This window comes from Hemiscyllium ocellatum, chromosome 1 (assembly GCF_020745735.1).
Source record: "Hemiscyllium ocellatum isolate sHemOce1 chromosome 1, sHemOce1.pat.X.cur, whole genome shotgun sequence".
NCBI classification, from domain to species: domain Eukaryota; kingdom Metazoa; phylum Chordata; class Chondrichthyes; order Orectolobiformes; family Hemiscylliidae; genus Hemiscyllium; species Hemiscyllium ocellatum.
In genome coordinates, this window is record NC_083401.1 from 97,988,484 (window position 1) to 98,003,024 (window position 14,541).

General features: G+C 40.8%; 2 protein-coding genes across 9 annotated transcripts in view; one reads left to right on the top strand and one right to left on the bottom strand.

The window, feature by feature from the left end:
• Window positions 1-10,327, top strand: part of fryl (furry homolog, like) — a 462,166-nt gene extending 451,839 nt beyond the window's left edge. For all 8 annotated transcript variants that reach the window (XM_060824340.1, XM_060824357.1, XM_060824348.1 and 5 more), the window contains 2 exons: window positions 6,531-6,715; window positions 8,456-10,327. In XM_060824340.1, coding sequence (XP_060680323.1) covers window positions 6,531-6,715; window positions 8,456-8,711 — 441 coding nt within the window. In that variant the 3' untranslated portion in view covers window positions 8,712-10,327. The remainder of the gene's footprint in view (window positions 1-6,530; window positions 6,716-8,455) is intronic.
• Window positions 10,328-12,473: 2,146 nt separating this feature from the next.
• zar1 (zygote arrest 1) lies at window positions 12,474-14,104 on the bottom strand. The gene is made up of 4 exons (XM_060830906.1): window positions 13,394-14,104; window positions 12,853-12,945; window positions 12,700-12,774; window positions 12,474-12,619 (listed from the first exon to the last, which is right to left on the bottom strand). The coding sequence occupies exons 1-4, from the start codon at window positions 14,102-14,104 to the stop codon at window positions 12,476-12,478; spliced, it is 1,023 nt and encodes a 340-aa protein (XP_060686889.1). The 3' UTR covers window positions 12,474-12,475.
• Between the last annotated feature and the right edge of the window lie 437 nt (window positions 14,105-14,541).

The following is a 14,541-nucleotide window of genomic DNA, read 5'->3' on the forward strand; positions in this document are numbered from 1 at the left end:
ATTATGGAAATAGTTGTGAATAGAGGTAAATACTGCAGAATCATCAGCAAATCCTAATACTTGGTCTTATGATTAAATCACAGTGGGGCTGCTGAAGATCTTTAATCTGAGACTCACTTATTTAGCTTTGTAAGAACTCAATTGTGCCATAGTTAGATAGTGTTACCTCGATAACCAAGCAGCTTTGCTCACCTGGCCATTGATATTTTGTTTTTGTATGCATGTCTCCATCAAGGTTCTGTTAAAAGTTTATTATGTCGAAGGTTCAAGTTGGCCAAATACTAAGGGTCAGTGAGCAGGTTCTGGTGAATTACATTATTGTGTGGTAACAGTAATGATTCTTTATCACTTGAGAATTGGCAGGAGATTGACTGGGTGAGATTAATATGTTTCATAGAAACAAAAGAAAATATAGGTAATCTTCCACATTACACCTATTACACTCAAATCTAGCTGACCCAAGAACATCTTGGCTAGGGAGAACTGCCAGTAAGGCAGGTTTTCAACACAACATGTGGAATGTTGTCAAGTTCCATAATCTTTGATGTTTCCAGTTCATTCATTTATTCCTTGCATTGACGAACAAAATTAAAAACCCATCTATGATGGTGGCATCCTTGAGAAGAGGCAGAGTGTAATATTCACCCAATTTATTTTGTCTCATGATTCTTGTGGACACTTCAACCTTGTCATTTGCAAGAATCCTGAGCTCCACTCTGGTTGAGGATATGGTTGGTTATTTGTCAGGCCAGCTTTCCCATCAATTGTCTGAATGATAACCAACATTCTTGACTGACTGATATCAATCCAGACAATTTTACTGATCCATTGAACTAAATAAACTCTGCCTTTGGTCAATGTTAGTGTTTCACACGCATGTAAACCTGTGATGTTTCTTACCAGGTAGCCTGAAACCACTTCTAGTACAACCTTCTACATGTAAAGTGAGGCAAAATTTATTTCCTGTCTTGATGATCAGAGTGTATGGCATGTGTTAGGCAGTAAAGGTGCAGATTCTAATTGTAAAAAACTACATTTGTTAATATACCCAATACCCTTTTAGAGAATCGGTTTCGGGTTGCTAGATCAGTTCTTGTTCTATGTCACTGAGTTGTTGTGGTGACACATTGAACAATGTAGGATATCCTCGTGGAGTTGTGTTTTTGACTTGACAAGAACTGGTTAGTCCTTCTACCAATGCTATGATGAACAGATACATCTGTGGCACGTTGATTAGTGACAACAAATTCAACAAGTTTCCTCCTGTTGATTTTACATGGTACGGTTCCAGTCTGACATTTGTGATCTTCAGCTAATGTTTGTAAGTGATAAGAACAATTTCAGCACGTTCAGTCATGGTCTTTGCCAATCATGCATTCTGTACCTTTGAATTTTGAAGTGATAATTAACACAGAATAAAAGTCCAACAGTTGGGTGGAATTGCATGTGAGATTTCATTGCCCTAGATGATGTACTTGAGATAATATTGACTATCCCTGGATTTTAACTTCTGGTCCATCTGTCTGCAAGTATCATGGGACGTACTTATGAAACGTGATGAGGACATGTGGAAGTTTGGGTGATTCAACAGCTAAGTCAAGTCAAGAGTAGCTTTGTCATTTCTACCACATACAACTGTTAAAGCTACAATGTAAATGGAACAACATTCCTCCAGGACCAAGGTGCTACATGGACAGCACAAACTACATGATCATACACAGGGTGGTATAAAGTACATAAGTGCAAAACGTGCAAGGCAGCACAGTAGTTCCTGACACATCAAGACAATAGGCACAGTGGTGTACAAATTACAGTGTAATAAAAGAATGATGATAAATAAAATATGCTTCTAGGAACAATTTGAAGTTGTGCAAAGAGTTCCTGATCATAGTGTTCAGGAGCCTGATGGCACAGGGGAAGAAACTGTTGCACAGTCTGGCTGTGAGAGACCAAGTCCTTTGCTATTTTCTGCCAGATTGTAGGAGGGAGAAGAGTTTGAGTGAGAAGTGTGTGAGGTCTTCCACAATGCTGTTAGTCTTTCGGAAGCAGTGTGTGGTGTAAATGTCTGTAATGGAGGGAAGAGAGACCACGATGATGTTAGTCAGGGAGTCAGTAGTTTGAGGCTCAGATAGAAGACTTGTAGGGAACGAACGAGACTCACACTTGGTGTGTTGCCTCCCAGGTACCAGGGTCCGTGATGTCTCGAATCATATCTTTGGGGTCCTGAAGGGAGAGGGTGACCAGCCTCAAGTCGTTGTCCATGTAGGTACCAACGACATAGGTAGAAAGAGGGATAGGGATGTAAGGCAGGATTTCAGGGTGGAAGCTGAGAGCTAGAACAAACAGAGTTGTTATCTCTGGATTGTTACCCGTGCCACGTGATAGCGAGGCAAGGAATAGGGAGAGATATCAGCTAAACACATGGCTGCAAGGATGGTGCAGGAGGGAGGGTTTCAGGTTTTTGGATAATTCGGGCTCATTCTGGGGAAGGTGGGACTTGTACAAACAGGACGGTCTTCACTTGAACCAGAGGGGCATTAATATCCTGGGTGGGAAATTTGCTGGTGCTATTTGGGTGGGTTTAAACTAGCTCAGCAGGGGGGATGGGAACAGAGGTATAGCTGCAGTGCACAGGAGGATAAGAGTAGGAAGGACATGGATAGGATTGCAGGGTCACAGGAATGTGCTGGCAGACAGCGAAGTGGTTTGAAGTGTGTCTACTTCATCACCAGAAGTATCCGAAATAAGGTAAGTGAGCTTGCATTTTGGATAGTACCTGAGACTTCGATATTGTGGCCATTTCGGAGACATGGATAGAGCAAGGTGAGGAATGGATGTTGCAGGTTCCAGGGTTTAGATCTTTCATTAAAAACCGGCAAGGTAGTAAAAGAGGGGAAGGTGTGGGATTGTTAGTCAAAGACAGTATAATGGTGGCTGAAAGAACTTTTGATGAGGACTTGTCTACTGATGTAGTGTGGGCTGAGGTTAGAAACAGGAGAGCAGAGGTCACATTACTTGGAATTTTTTATAGGCCTCAGCAGAGTTCCAGGGAGGTGGAAGAGAGGATTAGCAACATTATTCTGTGTAGGGGTGAAAGGAACAGGGTGGTCATTAAGGGGGACTTTAACTTCCCCAACATTGATTGGAAATGTTATAGCTCGAGTACGTCAGATCGATCAATTTTTGTCCAATAGTGTACAGGAGGGTTTCCTGACAGTGTGTCGAAGGGCCGACAAGTGGGGAGGTCACATGGGATCTGGTGCTTGGTAATGAACCAGGCCAGGTGTTTGATTTAGTCGTAGGTGAGCACTTTGGAGAGAGTGACCATAATTCAGTTATATTTAGTTTAGCGATGGAAAAGGATAGGTACATGCCACAGGTCAAGAGTTATCGATGGGGCATGGGCAATTATGATGCGATTAAGCAAGAATTAGGATGCTTAGAATGGGGTAGCAAAATGCAGGGGATGCAGACAATGGAAATGTGGAGTTGGTTTAAGGAACAGATACTGCGTGTCCTTGATAGGTATGTCCCTGGCAGGCAGGGAGGAAGTGACAAGGTATGGGAACCGTGGTTTACTACAGAAATTGTATCTCTTGTTACGAAGAAGAAAGAGGCTTATATGTTGATGAGGCAAGATGGTTCAGATGAGGCGATGGAGAGTTACAGATCAGCTAGGAAGGATTTAAAAAGAGAGTTAAGAAGAGCAAAGAGAGGACACGAGCAGTCTTTAGCAAATAGAATAAAGGAGAACCCTAAAGTTTTCTATAGGTATGTGAGGAATAAAAGGATGATTAGGGTAGAAATAGGGCCAGTCAAAGACAGAAGTGGGAAGTTGAGTGTAGACCCTGTAGAGATCGGAGAGGTGCTAGATGAACATTTCTCATCAGTTTTCACTGAGGGAAAGGGGAATATTATAGAGGAGAAGAATGAGGTATGAGATATTAGTCTAGAAAGGATCGAGGTTAGTTACGCACAGGTGTTATCAATTCTGGAAGGAGTGAAAGTAGACAAGTCCCCAGGGCCTGATGGGATTTATCAGAGGATTCTCTGACGAGCTAGGGAGGAGCCTTTGGCTTTGATATTTGAGTCGTCATTGTCTACAGGTTTAGTACCTGAGGGCTGGAGGAATGCAAATGTTTTGCCCTTGTTCAAGAACAGCAGCAGAGATGACCCAGGAAATTATAGATCAGTGAGCCTGTTATAGTTTAGGTTTTGGAAAAGATTATGAGAGATAAGATTTATAATCATCTAGCAAGCAACAATTTGATTTCAGATAGTCAACATGGTTTCGTTAAGGGCAGGTTGTCTCTCTCAAACCTCAGAGGTTTTTGAGAAGATGGCCAAGCATGTAGATGAAGCTAATGGAGAAAATGCAGAGGCATGGAATTGAGGGTGATTTAGCAGTTTGGATTAGAAACTGGCTTTCTGAAAGAAGGCAATGAGTGGTAGTTGATGGAAAATATTCAGTCTGGAGTCCAGTTACTAGTAGTGTGCCACAAGGATCTGTCTTGGGACCACTGCTGTTTGTCATTTTTATAAATTTCTCAGGCGCAGGCATAGGAGGATGGATTAGTAAATTTGCAGACGACATAAAGTCGGAGGAGTAGTGGACAGTTTGGAAGAATGTTACAGGTTGCAGGGGGACTTGGATAAACTGTAGAATTGGGCTGAGAGGTGGCAAATGGAGTTCAATGCAGCTAAATGTGAGGTGATGCACTTTGGGAAGAATAAGAGGATGGCAGAGTACTTGGTCAATGGAAAGATTCTTGGTAGTGTGGATGTGCAGAGGGATCTTGGAGTCCATATGCATAGATCAATGAAAGTTGCCACCCAGGTGGATAGTGCTATTGAGAAGGCATACGGTGTGTTAGGTTTCATTGGTAGAGGGATTGAGTTCTGGAACCGCAATATCATGCTGCAACTGTACAAAATGCTGGTTCGGCCACACTTAGAATATTGTGTACAGTTCTGGTCGCCCCATTACAGGAAGGATGTGGAAGTATTGGAAAAGGTGCAGAGTAAATTTACCAGGATGTTGCCTGGTCTGGATGGAAGGTCTTATGAGGAAAGGCTGAGAGACTTGGGTCTGTTCTTATTGGAAAGAAGGCGGCTAAAGGGGGATTTGATAGAGACATACAAGATAATCAGAGGATTAGATAGGGTAGACAGAGAAAGACTTTTTCCTAGGATTATGACGTCAGTTGTACGAGGGGGCATAACTACAAATTGAGGGGTGATAGATTTAAGACAGATGTCAGAGGCAAGTTTTTTATTCAGTGTGGTAAGGGTGTGGAATGCTCTACCTGCTAAGGTAGTCAACTCAGCCACATTAGGGAGATTTAAACAATCCTTAGATAAATACATGGATGATTTTGGGATAGTATAGGGGGACGAGCTGAGAATAGTTCACAGGTCGGTGCAACATCGAGGGCTGAAGGGTCTGTTCTGCGCTGTATTGTTCTATGTTCTATGCTCCCCGCAGCTGTCCTCACAATCCATTATAGGGTCTTCATTCATAAAATTTTGTCAGTATGTCTTTGTCAGGCTATCCTGACATGGGCACCAATCCTCAAACATTAGGGAGAAAGACTTTGTGAGGTTGACTGGATTGAGCCCTTAAACTTACACTGATAGAATGACACAATCATCACTATATTTGTTATTGAACTTGCAGAGCTATTATTTACAACTGACTGCTTGCTTAATGAATTCAAGGGACATTGAGTGAAGGGTGGTGTGTGGTACTGGAGCTACATGTAAGCCATTCCACACAAGGATATCAAACAACGCTCCCTGAAAGACGTGATGTGTCACTTGTGTTTTTACAGCAGTTCAGCAGCTTTTATCGTTGCAGTTCACAAATTCAGTTTGGCCAAATGGGGTTTAAACTCATGGTTTCTGGCTTGCTAGCCCAGTAACCACCATCACTTGGCTACTTTACCCCATTGTCCTAGGATACTGCCCTTTTTTGACATAGGCAGTCCCTATGTCAAAATAGTTATTGCAGTGCAATAACTACTGTTGAAAGAAATCTGGAAACACAGACTCTTGGTGTTTGAACAGGACATAGAGGTATTTATAAACCCAATTTTCTCCTTGCAGTTGATAACTTCTCTTTTATACAATGGATACTAATTTAGTGCCATTTCCTGATCAATCAGAAAGAAGCTAATTTTTGCCTGCTGACATGAATAGTATGTATCAATTGCTGGTTATGCTCCTGACCTGGCAGTCAACATTCAGATGACAAAGAATAGATTAACAACGGGTCCAATGGCAAATGTTCACTAAATTATTACAGTGGTGGGATATCTACATTTCATTTCCAATTTACAAGTTATGCATGCAGTTTCCCTCGATCATTTGGTTATCCCTGGTAAGAAATTAGAAACACCATATTTGGGACAGTAAGTTGGTGTTATTTTTTAGTTGTTTACAGAGTAATCTAAGTAACATATGGGAGGCTAGTAGTAATAATTTTAAAACGGTCTCAGGATTAATAATTCACATTTTTAATTCATTTTCAGGTTATAAATCTGTCAGAGGAACTGGCTCAGTTGGAAGCCAGCCTGAAAGAGGCAGAAGGTTTCAGTAATGAAGTTGAAGTTTCTGAAGCCCTGCAGACATGCACAGAGACTGCTATTCACTCTCTCATTGAAACTTTAAGAAACAAGGAATTTCCATCTGCACTTTCTCAGGTCAAAGCATTCAGGTAATTCATGTAACTAATCAATGGTCATTTAATGAAACAATGATATCAACAGAAATGGACCATATTAAGCAATTTGGATTGTTTCTAAACATTTCTGATGACATGCAGGATCATTTTACTGGTACTTTTGAACAAATAGCATAATTTATTCTAAAGCATATTATTTCCTTTCTTTAAAAAAAGAACTTTTAAAATGTATTTGCTGTCTAGTTTGCACTGTTTTGTTCCAAGTAACTGCAGCAGTATTTATGATGCATGTTTGGCAGCTAAATGGAACAGGAAAGATCATGAAGGGTTTTGTAAATCAGGTTGAGAATTAAAGAATTGAGGCATTGTATAATCAGGAGCTAATATCAATCATCAAGCAGAGAGGCATCCAATCCTGAATGAGCAAAAGAATCCATCAACTAAATAGTGGGAAAACTAAAGTCATTCCCCTGTTTCAAATACAAATTGTATTACTGACTACTGTCTCCATCCCTTTCCTGAGCAAGATGCTGAAGCTGAACTAGCTAGTAGGAACTTTGGTGTTATATTTGATTCTCAAGATAAGCTTCTAACTAGATATCCACACCTTCATCAAGATCACCATGTCATCCGCTTCTAAGATTGTTATCTATACCTTTGACATGTATAGAATGAACTACTCCAGTGCATTCATATTCAGCCTCCCAAGTGGATTCTCCATAAGCTCGAGGTTATCCACATTAACTTCCATTCACACCTATTACCCTGTGCTCTTACTGATCGACATTAGCTCCCAGGTAAATAATGCCTAAATTTAAAAATATTAAATCTTGTTTTTGCATCCCTGTTGTCTTGACATTGCCTATCTCTATAATCGCTTTCACTGTAAAATCTTCAAGGATGTCTACACTGCAATTTTCCTAAACATCACAATGCTCTACTCTTGGGTTCCTATGCCTTCAGCAGCAAATGCATTTCCCTCCCTTGTCAGCCTCTTTCCGGACAGTCCTTAAAATCTTCTTCTTTGACCAAACATTCCGTTAATTTCCCTATATCATCTCATTTAGCTGTGAAAAGACGTTTGATGATGCTCTTGTCGGGTGCCTCGGCACATTTCACTGTCTTGTAAAGACACAAATTTAAAATGTTCGAGTCAGTTTTATTGTCATCATAATTATAATACGGTACATGGAAAAATGTTTGTTCAAAGTGTCCAATCTGGAATTCCTATCATTTGTACCAGCTTCCAAGACTTTACAGACCCGTTAGTTAATGGGGGTGGCTTGTATGCTAGATAAATTATTAAGGAAGGGAAAATATTAGGGGTGGCACAGTGGTTAGCACTGCTGCCTCACAGCGCCAGAGACCTGGGTTCAATTCCCACCTCAGGTGACTGACTGTGTGGAGTTTGCACATTCTCCCTGTGTCTGCGTGGGTTTCCTCCGGGTGCTCCGGTTTCCTCCCACAGTCCAAAGATGTGTGGGTCAGGTGAATTGGCTATGCTAAATTGCCCATAGTGTTAGGTAAGGGGTAAATGTAGGGGTATGGGTGGGTTGTGGGTCGGTGTGGACTTGTTGGGCCGAAGGGCCTGTTTCCACACTGTAATCTAATCTAATCTTATTGATTGGTTAAAAAGTAAAATTAATCAGTTTAATGCATTGTATAGATTTGATATAGTTTATATTTGATTGCATAGACCTCGCTTTTGTAAATTAATTCTTAATGCATTATTTTCCTTTATTTGGACCCTTCCCAACCCCCTACCCTCTACAGATCTATATGGCCCAATGACATTTTTGGAAACTGTGATGATGATCCAGTACAAACCCTCCTGCATATTTATTTCCGTCATCAGACATTGGGTCAAACCGGCAGCTTTGCAGTAGTGGGATCTAACCAGGACTTATCCAAAGTCTGCTCTAAACTGATGGAGCTGAATCTGCAGATTCGTGAGTCTCTTCGAACAGTGCAGTCATACCAGCTTTTGGCAAAGACATCAGCTTCAGATGTTCAAAGTGCTGGATTTTAAGATACACTTGTTGCTCCAATTTCATCCCTTTCAGTGTTGAGAAGAAGGTGCATCATGTATATTAATCACATCCCCCACATTGGCTTCAGTTTTTTGAACATGCTCTAGCTTGTATCTATTTATAGAAATATAGTCACGCACATGAAGAAACCCGATGTTAGACATTTTAAAACAAATTGACTGGGTAATAGCTGTATGGAACTAAACAGCAAAACATTCCATGTGCACAAAGTATATAGGATTGACTGTGTAACCGTTTTCTGGTAAAGGGCATGGAATGAAGAAAGAAGTGTTATTCTTCATTTTCTGAAGACAACCCTGCTTCCTTGTAATAATGTATAGTAGTGACACTCAGGCTCTCTGTAGCAGGTGGAATGATGCTAAACTCATCTGGGAAATGGCTTTAGGCTGAATAACCTGCAAGGCTTCAAGGCAAACAAGAATATTTCAGCTTTGTTTTCACAGTGTCTATGGACAAACTCTTACATAAACCATTTAATACCACTTCCCATGTGGTAAAAATATTATTTGTAAGACTTGATTTAGGACAGACTGACTGCAGGCTTTAGCGTATAAAAATGTTAATAGTTCATAGTGTCTCAACGCATGCCTGAAAAAAAAATTTAAGGAAATTTATTTTGTATTAGAACTAATATGATCCATAATATGCTGTAGAAAATCTTACATAAGGTTAGGATACTTGACAGGTAAATTTAACTGAGTTTTACTCAGTAATGTAAAGTAATTCTACGTTATTTTTGCTTACTGTTCAGTGTACATCAGATGCTGTTTGATCAGTGATCATTATACATACCAGTGATATTTAACCAAAAATATGCCTGTAGGTACTCCAAACTGAACAGCAGCAGAAATAAAAAGTACTTCATCCTAGCAATTTTAGGACAACTCACCTAACTTATTTTACTCTGTAAATATTTTAGACCTGTATAGTGTAAAATCAGTATTGTTTTTCTTGTAAATTTGTGCAATGCACTGTTGTGAGAATAGGTGTATAAAACTAATGCAAAACAAAACAAAAACTAAGTACTGGTAATGAGTCTTTATCTGCTGTCTCTCTAGTCTGTGAATTTACAGATAATTCTGAAAAGCAGATACTGTTCTGTCTACTCACGTGAACTTTGGGACCATTTTTTCCGCATTATTGGGAAAGAAAGTCAAGGATGAATCTGCAACCTTCAATATACTCAAAAGGACTGAAATGCTGAAAACCTCCAGCTTTCATAATTGTGATTCTATTTGCAGCAGTGGCTTTCTTTGGAGAAAGAAATTGAATGTAAAATCACCCATTGGTGGTGTACCTGCCTCTGTTTGCTGGGAATGACCCTGCTTATAATATGCATCTGTCCTATCCACTGTGATTTTTCTTGGGCTCTATACCATGGAGCATAGAATGTACTGTTTAATTATTAGCATCTGCCTTTTGAGAAAAAGTGAATTATAGACCAGAAATAATTGTGATGAATTGTATGAGTTTAAGGCACTGTGCATGCTATCAGACTGCAAACAGTAGTTCATAATTTAAGGCTCTGTAACCAGTCGTAGCAAATTAACAAATCACTGTAATCATTCTTCAATGATAAATTATTTTGTTGGTAGTTTGGTATTTTGGCTGTTTAAATATTTAGTGAACATACTGGAGAAAAAGGTAATATTTTAACATGTTTATCCAAGTATGTTGTTTATAATCAAGGGACATTTGCCAAGCTTTAGCTAAAGCTTGGCACAACTGTACCACAGTTACCTTTATCTGATCTCCTTTTATAGATAATGACTTCCCTTCCAAATAGGGACAGCTAGTTCAACATTTGTTTTACCTCCACTTCATAGATTATAGTATATCTTTTTTCATTCCAAACCACCTTTTCCCTTATTCCAATAAAATTGTTTTTGTCCTTTCCCTAATATGTATTCCCTTTCTTACATGGATTGTAAATTGAGTTTTAATATCCCCCATTCCTACACTATATTTGACAAGTCAACTGTACCAGTGTCAACCTTCAGTTATACAAAAGGATTAACAAGCCACCCTACCAAAAGTGCATTTGTATGTGAAGAATGGGATAATGTTATACATTTGATCTAGAAAAGTACTAAGGTCTTTGCTATCTCTATATTGATGACTAGTGTTTCTGTACCACAAATCAACTTCAGTTAAAATGGTTAGGGGAAATATTCAAAACAGATGGCAAAGAGGAGGAATCCTAATTTGAGACAACTGCTAATTAACGTGTGAAGTCCTCCAGAAAATCTCAACCCAGACGTCCCAGTCTATGGTTTACCACTGGAGTAACTAGTAAAGAGAGTACCTAAAATTCAACCCATTGCATCTTTTTTAAAGTAACCAGCTGTTTCTTAACTTTAAACTATTTTTGAACATCAACACTAACCCCTTCTGAAGCAGTTGTCTTGTCAGACTAAAGCAGTCAAATTTACCACATTAGTTCAGCAGGTTTCCCTGCAATCTTTTAAAATGTTTCACTATATTTAGTTCGGTGTCAAACTTGTAAAACAAATTTTAAAAAGCTTCTCGTGACAAATCTACTCAGCCTATGCAGGGAGAGCTGCAATTATGTTTAGGCAGTTGACATTACAGGGAAAGCAGCATCAGGAGCCAGTCTTGGTCAAAAACAGTTCAAGTGTTAGCTTGGAATTCCCAACAATTTTCTAGTTCTCAACAACTAGCTTACAAAACTAAACTAGCATTTGAAATCAACACAGTCAAATGTACAGCATAGACCCTTTAGTCCAACTCATCTGTGCTGACCAGATATCCAACTTGAGTCCTACTTACCAGCACCTAGCCCATAACCCTCCAAACACTAAATGTTGCAATTATATTAGCCTCCACCACTTCCTCTGGCAGCTCATTCCATACACTCACTACGCTGGGTGAGTATGTAAAAGACTATTTATCCTGACAAGTTTGGATCACAAGCTTATACATTCCATTAAAATGGAGTGAAAAATTCAAACTCTGCTTGATTTCCTTTTAGAATGGACAAGAGTGTACGCTAGCCTTGAGGCATAGCTGCTACAACCCAAAACTATTGTTCCTAAAAGTCTAGATTGCAAGTTCAGATTAGGTTTGCCTACTATTCAAATACTTAAAATCCAGCTAGCTGTAAATATGAAAGGATTAATAACTGGAAATACTGTAGTGTTTCAGTGCACCAACTCCAGATGTTATGGTATAATTTAAATTAGTTTAGTGCTAACTGGTGATATTTAGAGGTTTAATGTGGACTCACCACTATTGTTCGTACAGTGACACCTGCTTCTAATCCATTTTAGCATTGGGGTGAAGTCAAAAATGAAATATTCAAAACAGATGGCAAAGAGGAGGAATCCTAATTTGAGACAACTGCTAATTAACGTGTGAAGTCCTCCAGAAAATCTCAACCCAGACGTCCCAGTCTATGGTTTACCACTGGAGTAACTAGTAAAGAGTACCTAAAATTCAAACTTCAGTCACAAACCAGAATGTTTCCGTAGAGCATTTTAACACTGGCTTACAGAAGGTGGTGGGGGAGGGGGAAGAGGAAGGCCGTGGGGAAGAGATTTTAAATCTTCAAATATATCAACCACAAGTAAATATTCGATTTGAAGTGAAGGCAAGAGAAACCGGCGTGCTTTTTGTACACTTTATTTTCTTAAGCGATGTTCGAAACCAAAAAAACACAAAAATAAAGTTTCCTGCGTTCCTGTAACTCGAGTCCCCGCAGGAATTAACGCTACCATCCAAATCAAATGATGTATTTGAAGCTGAAAGTGCTATCACAGGAGAGCCGCTTGCCCTTGCATCTCCCACAGAGATCCTGACGGTGGGGTCTCTTCGGGTCAACGTGGCGCATTTTGATGGGACATGTGCATCTGGTCTGTTTGCAGGTCTGATGGGCAGGAAAAAACAAGTCTGGGACACTCTTCATTAAAGCGTCTACACAGGCTGTGCTCCTCCTGGGCTACTTACTTGACAGGTGATGTCCTCGACCCGGTAAGGGTTGTAGGCCTTCTCGCAGGTTCTGCAAAATTGCTTAAAGTAGACCTGGCGGTCCAAGAGATTGGTGATTTAGAGAAATCTAAGAGACCATATGTAATAAAGTATTGGCGAAAGACCCCTTACCTTGTTAGTACCTTGTACACACCACACGTATGCACTCTCCCAGCGGGCGCTGCAGTCTTTGCAGTGGAAATATCCGTATTTCTGCTCCAGGAACTAGTGAAAGTTTAGGATTCAGTTATCAGCATACCACATACCAGGCCGAGAACTGCAAGCCAATGTACCGAGCTAATTACCAACACATTTCCCAGAAATACATTTAACTCAGCGCCCGCTAAATTCACCTCAACCAAAAGAGAAAAAGACAATCGCTTAACGTCCCAATATCTCCCACAGGTTTTGCGATTGGTGACATTTTACTACTAAAAAGGGCACTACAAAATGCAGGCAAACTCTATTGGCGATTTAAATAAAAAGTTATCTTTCAGATGTCATTCTTAATTGTGCCAAGTTGACGGTTGTGTTGGTTTAGACAGTGACCTGACCTGAGAGAATCCTTACTCGGCTGCTGAGCTGGTTCCCTGCAGATACTACCCGGCCTGGTGGGTATTTGCAGGAGAGCTCTCTAACTTAACGACTGGAACCCGGGGAAAGGGAACCTCACCTGAAATCTCAGGCGTTTCTCGCTTGTGCCGGTTTTCGGGACTGTGTCTGCATCCTCCGGCTTGTTGCCATTTTCCGCTGGAGTTTCAGGCAGCTCTCCGGCTGAAAGGCCCGGACTGTCCGCGGGTTCACCTCCTCTCTCCCCAGCTCCGACATCCTGCTCTGGGGCCGGCACCTCCTGTTTCACTGCCTCAGGCTCGCCTTCCTCTTGCTGCCCTGGCTTCCCGGGGGTTTCTCGGGCAGCCTGCCGCGGCTCTCCCCTGGACACGAAGCTGTTGAGATTGGGGGAGACAATCGGGGAGTAAATGGCCATGGTCCTGCGGAAGCGCACATTCCTGGGCATGCTGGCCGGGCTGCCCTGCACTTGGGCCTGGGAGGGCCGGCGCCTTGGTCTCATGGTCACCGTCAGCAGGGTCCTGGGGCCCAGGGAACATTGCACAGACGCATCAACCTTGGGGTTAACCTGCACTCCAACATCTTTCGTGTTGGCCTTTCTCACTCGCGGTGTTAGGTTTGGGTTCACCTGGGATAATATCGCTTTGAGCTGAGCCCGCTGATAGTTATCAAAATATTCCCCAGGGTCACCGTAGTTGTTCAAGTAACCCCTCGGTCTCCAGCTGGAAGCTTTCGGTCGGCTGCTCAGGTATTGGTAAGAATATGGATTGTATGGTGAGTAAATATAATCAAACGCATCTTCACCCAATGTAGCCATAATGTTCGGCCTAGGCTATATCCCCGTGGCTTTATTTATATGGTCCACCCAGTCAGAATATTTAAAAAGAAACCCACTAGTTGAGTTTATTAAATCAATTTAACACGCTTCACGCATGGCTTTCGGGGACTTTTATTAGCAATGAGCGAACAACACATGGCGATCTGAAAGAAACAATGTAATTTCATGTGGCTTCAATTACTGGAGCGGGAATGCAAATTACTTTGCGAGTCTCCTTACAGTTTTTAATTTAAACACCAACAGGTTTGAATTTACCCGCTAAATATTTGGATACATGTTGTCCTAGAATGTCACTGTTTCTCTAAAGTTAGTTAATAAAATAATTGACATTTGCACTCATTGAATGAATTTAAAAATTAAAGCAATTTATTCTCATTTTCCCCCAAGACAGGAAAACGAGATTGCACAGAGCAGGT

Coding starts and splice junctions, on each gene's coding strand:
- zar1 (XM_060830906.1), bottom strand. CDS start 14,104: ATGGCTACATTGGGTGAAGATGCGTTTGATTATATTTACTCACCATAC. Junction 12,946..13,393: donor AGAAACGCCTGAGATTTCAG/GTGAGGTTCCCT, acceptor AACTTTCACTAG/TTCCTGGAGCAGAAATACGG. Junction 12,620..12,699: donor TCGAGGACATCACCTGTCAA/GTAAGTAGCCCA, acceptor CCTGCCCATCAG/ACCTGCAAACAGACCAGATG.